At 66.9% G+C, this 6,842-nt stretch overlaps 2 protein-coding genes across 2 annotated transcripts; both read left to right on the top strand.

Annotated features, from left to right (window-relative positions):
• Positions 1-182: 182 nt before the first annotated feature.
• On the top strand, positions 183-1,869 carry MNEG_12468 (hypothetical protein; the record flags this gene model as incomplete). Its single annotated transcript, XM_014039061.1, has 4 exons — positions 183-252; positions 606-1,167; positions 1,391-1,456; positions 1,667-1,869. Coding segments are annotated over 4 exons (901 nt in total), but the record flags the coding sequence as incomplete, so codon positions are not given.
• Positions 1,870-5,616: 3,747 nt separating this feature from the next.
• On the top strand, positions 5,617-6,636 carry MNEG_12467 (ornithine decarboxylase; the record flags this gene model as incomplete). The annotated part of the gene is made up of 2 exons (XM_014039060.1): positions 5,617-6,308; positions 6,555-6,636. 2 exons carry the CDS (start codon positions 5,617-5,619, stop codon positions 6,634-6,636), a joined length of 774 nt encoding a protein of 257 aa, XP_013894514.1.
• Between the last annotated feature and the right edge of the window lie 206 nt (positions 6,637-6,842).

The raw sequence follows: 6,842 nt of genomic DNA, 5'->3' as shown, positions 1-6,842 counted from the left end.
CTGTCATGCTGTTTGCCAAGCCGGCGGCGGGTGGAGCTCTGCGTACGATGCCGCGCTCAAGGCCTCGCTCCCTCCCGCCACCCACGCCACACACACGAGCACGCTCGCGGTCAACGCGCCCTCTGTCTTTACCTTGCCCCTCTCCCCCCATCGTCCCCCTCCCCCCTGCCCTGCGCTTGCAGGGTGCCTGATCTGCGCGGCAACGGCCGCAGCGACCGCCCCAACTATTGGGACCGCAAGACATGGTGGACGGTGAGTGGCCCGGGGGGGGACAGCGGGTGGGGGTAAGGGCAGCGCTAAGAGGGTAGGGGCTGCGCTTGGGGGGGCGGATGTAGTGGCTGCCTGGTGGCGGCCCTCATGCTGGTGCATGTGCGGCGGAGCGTCGGAGCTGGCGCTGTGTACGTGAGGGACGCCTGGCCTGCCCGCCTTCCCCTGCTTTGGCGTCTGCCCAACCCCCCTTGTTTGTGCAACCGGGTACCCTGATTTGGACAGCCGGCGCGCCTTGTTGGCCCCCCTCCCCCAGTGCCCTTCTCGCGCCCCTGAGGCCCCTCGATCCGTAAGGCTGACCCTCCCCCCTCCCTCCAAACCCCTACCCGGCCTGCCAGGTGGACGAGCACCTGCTGATCGACTTCCCGACGGTGGTCAACGCCGTGCTGGCACTGAGCGGCGCCGCCCAGCTGCACTGGGTCGGCCACTCCATGGGCGGCATGCTCGCCGTCGGCGCGCTCTCCCGCGGCCTCGAGTGCGCGTCCGCGCTGCGCTCCGTCACGCTGCTCGCCAGCGGCTGCTTCGGCGCCGGCAGCTGGCACTCGTTTGTCGGGAAGCACGTGTCGCGGCTGACGCGCGCGGGGTTCCACGCCGGCCACATTGTGCCCTTCACCGCGGGCCTCCGCGGGCTGCTGGCGCCGCTGGCCTGGGCGGTGCAGGGCCTCTTCTACGTCCACGACAACGTGGACCCCTGCATCGCCCGAAAGCTGCTCGGCAGCTTCCTCAGCTTCATCCCCAGCGGCGTGGTCGCGCAGTTCATGGGGTCGCTGAACAGCCCCCTGGGCATATCCTCGTCCGATGGCACCTGGAACTACGCCGACCCCAAGGTGCTGGCGCACACCACCACGCCCGTCATGGCCATCAACGGGGACCGCGACCTGTTCTGCCCCGCGGCCGGAGGTGAGATGGCTTGCCTGTTGTATCAAAAGGGAGGGCAGGGCAACAGGGCGGGGCGCCCGGCGGGGCTGCGTCGGGCGGGGCCGCCCCGTCTGCGCGCGGGGCCGTGTGTGCTCGTCCGCTGGCTGCAGGCCTGCAGCGTGGTAGCGCTGGCGCCGTCTGGGGGTCTGCGCTGATCCTCCTGCTCATCTTTGCCCTCCATTCCGCCTGCGACCTCCCCCCCCAGGGCTCAAGACGGTGAACCTGTTTGGGGGCCCGCACAGGCGGTTCCTCTTCCTTGGCCCCGAGTACGGTGCGCGCCCACCATCATTCAAAGGGTGGCGGTGTCGGGTTGGGGCAGGGCTAGACAGGCTGCCCGTTCCTGCTGCGGGCTTTGCGATGGCAGGTTACATACAAGCGCACACATTTGCGCACATGAACACACACACACACGCGCGCGCGCACACACACACACACACACACACACACCGTGACACGTACTCACCCACCCCAACGCTCACAGGCACCACCAAGCACCACTACGGCCACTTCTGCCCCTTGGTCGGGCGCGACGTGCCCACAGAGGTGTTCCCCCACATCGAGGCCTTCATATCGGAGTTTGACGCGCCGCAGCCGCCCTCCGCGGGCGCCCCGCAGCAGCCGCGCGCCGCGGCGCCGGCCATGCCCGTGCCCGTGGCGGTGCCACCGATCGGCGCGCGGCCGTGACGTGCGTGTGTGGGCGTGCGGACCCTTCTGGTTCGAGGCCGCGCTGCCGAGAATCTTGGGAGGGTGCGGCTCGGCAACCACTTGAGCGCAGACTTGCCGCAGCACCCGTGCTTGCAGGGTTTGAAACCCCCCCCCCAGGGCTGCTGGCAGCCGTGCACCATTGCGACCGCCAGCGTGGGGGGCCTCGGTGCCACCCAGCTCCCTTCCTTTGAAATGCACAGCCGGCGATGGCCCGGCGCCATGAGAGGCGCAACCAATGGTCCTGCTTCCAAGCGGCAGGGGCACGCAAGCACATTTATTGCGCGCCCCGCCCCGCGAGACGGCCGATAGATTATCCAAGACAGCGGCGGCTGTGCTGCCGCCCTGCATGCACCGCGCCGCGCTGTGCTGCACAGAGGACGCAGGGGCAACCACCCGGCCTCCTGGCGGGGGGTGACGCTTGGCGATCCCTCGCCCCGACACATATAAAAAACACACAAATTCAGACGTGTTTGCGAGCGAAAATGTTGGCGTCGAGGCCTGAACATGCAGCCCCCGAGGCGTCAACGAACGCGATACGACGCCGCGCTGCAGGCCGCCTTACTCGCGCGAATTGCAGTTGCGCCACTGGCGCACTGCGGCACGCAATGGCGCCGCAGCGCGCGCGCGGCCGCCAAGGGCACCCCCCTTTTCGCCCGACTATCGCAAGGCCCCCGAAGGCCTCCCTTGCTTGATGCCAGCGTTGCGCGACCTGTGCCCATCCCCTCAAAGGGGGGTTGCGGCGTCCCTGCTTCCTGAAAACCCCAAACAAGGGAGGACAGGGGAGGGGCGAGTTGGGCCCCTCCGGCCAGCCCCGCAAGCGCGCATGCCGCGCTCCCACGCCCGCGGCGCGGCCCCGGGCGGCCCCCCTAAGGCGTGCGGCAACGCACGCCCACAGCCCCGTGATGCAAGCAAGCATTGTTGCCGGTGCATCCCGTTGTCGAACGTCCCTCATGCAGCGGCGGCGCGGCTGTTGCCAGCGGCAGCAAGGCCCTGACAGCGGCCCCGCTCGTCCGCCTGCTGCCCTGCAGGATTTATTTTGATTGATTGATCGCCTCTTGATTTTGTAGATGCACCGGCCGCACGCTGCCGCAGGGCCCCGGTGGCCCAAAGCTTTTCGGGGTCTGCGAATCGGGCGAGCCTCGCCCGCAGCCTTGTGGCTCCCAGTGCCGCCCACCGCGTGTTGCGCGCAACGCCTCGGGGCAATCAGTGTTGTTGTCCTATGGCGTTGCTGCGCCGCCGCTCGGCCTCAACCTAGAACCTCCGGAGCCGGCCGTGCGGTGGCGCCCCGCTCATGCCCTTTGTCTGGCGTTCCTGGCGCGGCGGGCTGCACGGGCTCCGCCCGGCAGCGTCCGCGCTTGCCTGCACACTGCCGATGATTTGAATTGCCGATTCCCTATTGATGCCCGTGCCCGCGGCGGCGTTGTACTTGCGCTGCGCACGGCGCACCGCGTCACTGTCACGGCCGCCCACCGGCCCCCTTCGTCTGTGCTGTGCGGCGGGGCTTTCCCAAAAGCTTTTGGATCCAATGGGCTCAGCTTTCCACCCCTGCGCTTGATTTGAGCAGTGCCGGTGGCCCCCATTTTGATGGGCACGGCGCGGGTGCTGAGCACGGCGCTGGCGGCCCCCAGGTCGAGCACCTCTGCCGCTCTGCCGTTTGTGCTGCGGCCCCTCGCCCCGCGCGGCGCGCGCAGCCTTCGTCAACAGAACGCCGGCAGCCGCTAGATACACAGCCTTCCCTTACTTCTCTGTTGCTTGGTGCCTATTTTACGCGGGCGCAGCTGGCCCGCCGCACGCGCACACCTGCACTTGGTGACTTGAGGCGGCACTGCTTCGAGGGCCTTGGTGCCCGGCACAAAACCATTCTAAACTCTGGTGCTGTGGTTCCTGCGAGTAACACTCATCTCTTGATCTCACACGTGTGCTGATTGGCGTGACAGGGGGGTCGACAAGGAGCAGGCGGCGATCACGTTGAGATGGCTGCAGTACCCACCTTGTCTCTGCGGACCCCACTCCCCCAGACACGCATGTCCCCCTATGCATGAGTCCCGTGGCACATGCAAGTAGTTCGAGGACCCAACAGCATCGCTGCTGCGCTGTCGCATGTGTCAACAAGTGCAGGCCCGTTCAGCTGCACAAGCGCCGATGCTGTATCTGGGCAGCGTCAGCTCGAGCAGCCCAGCTCCCCAGCACCTGCACCACGCCTCCTGAGCAGTACGCCGTGCTGTGCAAGCAAGCAAGGTGGCATAGGTTTGTCGACAACAGGTTACTGCCGTCAACCTCTATGAAAAGCAATGGCATCCATGCAGCTGTGTGCGCCGCACTTGGGGCCGCCGGGTCCAGGCCGCCTGCCCGCCTCCGAGGTGGTGCAAGCGGTTAGCAGTTGCTCCTCGCCTTGTGCAGCACCTTGCAATTGAAACATTGTGCTGTAATAGATATAGGAGCATCTCAAACTGCTCCAACTCCGCCATCACCACACAGGCAACTGGACGCTCTTGCACACACACGACCATCAGATGAGTGTTGCGTCGATCCGTTGCCCCACAAAATTCGCTCGCCGCTCTTCGTCAACCTCGGACAGTCCGCTAAATCAACATCTTCAGCAACACCTTCACGAACCGCTTGGCACTCCACCGCCGTGCACCATCCCAGGCTGCCGCGCTTGGTCAATTCTCATCCTTGCCCCGCTCCCGCGGAGCACCATCTGGCGCGCTGGCACGCTCCAGAGGACCAAAGTCAAGTCTTTATAGGCAAAGGGACACAGTTAGGCCCTCGGGGCATCTCACAGAGAAGCGTTGAGGTGAGGCGAGCCAGCACGCGCCTTCTGGGATCAAGGCTGCGTCTGGTAGCAGCTATGAGGTTCGCATGAATACTTTAATCTTTCTTGATTCAGATACGGCCAAGATGCCGGGATTTCAGGCCGCCATGCTGGCTTGATAATGGACGCATTATGCTTGCCTGCTGGCCCTTCCTGGGACCCTCAGCCAATGGCTCATGGTCCATCGCTTTGAAGCCATCGCTTTGAAGCGTGCCCTGGCGTCTGTGGATTGCAAGCACCACCGGGCGCAGCGCCGGATGTGCCAATCGACCACCCCTCACACATCGCCGCCAGCATGGGGCTGGTATGGGCATGTCTCACGCCTGCACCTCTCCACCCTTTGCGCTCGCGAAGAATGCGCCTATGTGTCTTTAGGGGGAGCGTGAAGAAGCTCGCTCAGGGCCCGACCGGTGTCGCCCAGGGTACCAAGCCGTGCAAGGTGGGTGCAACGGGGGAGGCGGAGTGCGCAGCGTCAGTGCGTGTGTGCCATGCACGGGTCGTTGCCCCCTTTCCTTCAAACCAAATGCAAAGCCGCTGCATCTGGGATATGAGCAGCAGCGCGAGCGTCATGCTGCTTTGGGGTTTGGGCAGGCGGCGCGAGGCTGGCGTGCCGGCTGCATTTTGGGCACTCACCTCCGCCCCCTTCTGGCTGCCGGGCCTCACCTCCGGCTCCCGCCCCTGTTGACTGCCTGCTGCCCGGGCGCCGTCAACCCCTCGCACCATGTGTTACGCAGGGACGGCACGGTCACAAGCGATTTGGCTAACACAGCTTGTACAGTCAACTGCACCAGAGCTCCTCCCACAAGGCACAGCCAGACCCTGCAGCCGCTCCAGCCGCAGCAGCTGAGCTGCCATCTGCCACCGCCGGCAGCCCCATAGCCGGAGCCTCCTCGCCTTGCCGCACCTTTAACATGGCGCCCCCAGCCGACGCCATGGCCCCCGTGGCGCCCTGCACCGCCAGCGCGTCCTCCTTTGAGGCTTTTTGCGCCGCAGCGTCCCCCTGCGCCGCCGCCATCGCCGCGCCGCGCAACGTGTGCGGCAGCATCGCCGCGCTCGCCTGCGGGGCCGCGGCGCCGCCCTCCCCCACCAACAGCGGTGCGTCGTCGGCGATGGAGGAGGATGTGAACACCCGCCTGGACGCCTCGGACAACCCGCTCGCGTCGCCCCAAAGCGACAGCCACCCGCCGCCGGCCGTGCTGCGCACGCCGGCCCTGCCGCCCGCCGCGCGAGCGGTGGTCGGCCTCTACGGCGCCGCGCGCGCGCCGTCTGGCGAGCCGGCGGGCATCGCGGCGGCGGCGGCGGCCCTCATCCGCGGGTGGGGCCTGGCGGACACCTTCTATATCTACGACCTGGGGGAGGTGGCGCGCCTGCACGCGCTGTGGGCCGCCGCCCTGCCGCGCGTGGCGCCGTTCTACGCGGTCAAGTGCAACCCCGAGCCGGGGCTGCTGGCGATGCTGGACGCGCTGGGCGTCGGCTTTGACTGCGCGTCGGTGCAGGAGCTGGGGCGCGCGGCGGCGCTGGGCGTGCCGCAGAGCAGGGTGATCTTTGCCAACCCCTGCAAGCGGCCGGCCGACTTCCGCTACGCCGCGGAGAACGGGGTCGAGTGAGCCGGGGCACGGAAGGGGGGGGGGGCGGGGGGTTGGCTTTGGCTCTGCGCGGCAGCACGCGGGGAGCCCCGGTCTGGTGTGGCCACCATTGTCACCGCTTGGAATTCTTTGGCACCAAGGTCGGCAGAGACAGCCACAGGGTTGGGGACGTGGCTGGCCCTTTGGCGGAAGCGGGATACGTTGCTGTCTTGCCGGGTCGACATGCGGTTATTGCCCTGCGCTGCCCCTTCTCCCCGTCCCAGGTACACCACGTTTGACTGCGCCTCAGAGCTGGAGAAGATCGCCGCAGGTAAGGGGGGAGTGGGGGTTAGGGTGGTGGGTTGAGTAGGGGAGGGGTGCCTTCAGGTCTTCAATGGGGCCAGGTGGTTCAGGGGGTCGCAGGGGCGCTGCGGCGGTGTTGAGGCACTACCAGCATGCTCGTCTGCGGCGTGCCTGCTAATCGCCCCAGTATCCCTGCTGCGAAGGCCTCGTCCCTGTTTCCCTCCTCCCCCCTAACACACACACACACACACACACACACACACACACAC

Source organism: Monoraphidium neglectum (genome assembly GCF_000611645.1).
Source record: "Monoraphidium neglectum strain SAG 48.87 unplaced genomic scaffold scaffold03260, whole genome shotgun sequence".
Classification (NCBI taxonomy): Eukaryota; Viridiplantae; Chlorophyta; class Chlorophyceae; order Sphaeropleales; family Selenastraceae; genus Monoraphidium; species Monoraphidium neglectum.
Note: the sequence above shows the minus strand (reverse complement) of the source record. Positions and strands in the feature narration are given on the sequence as shown.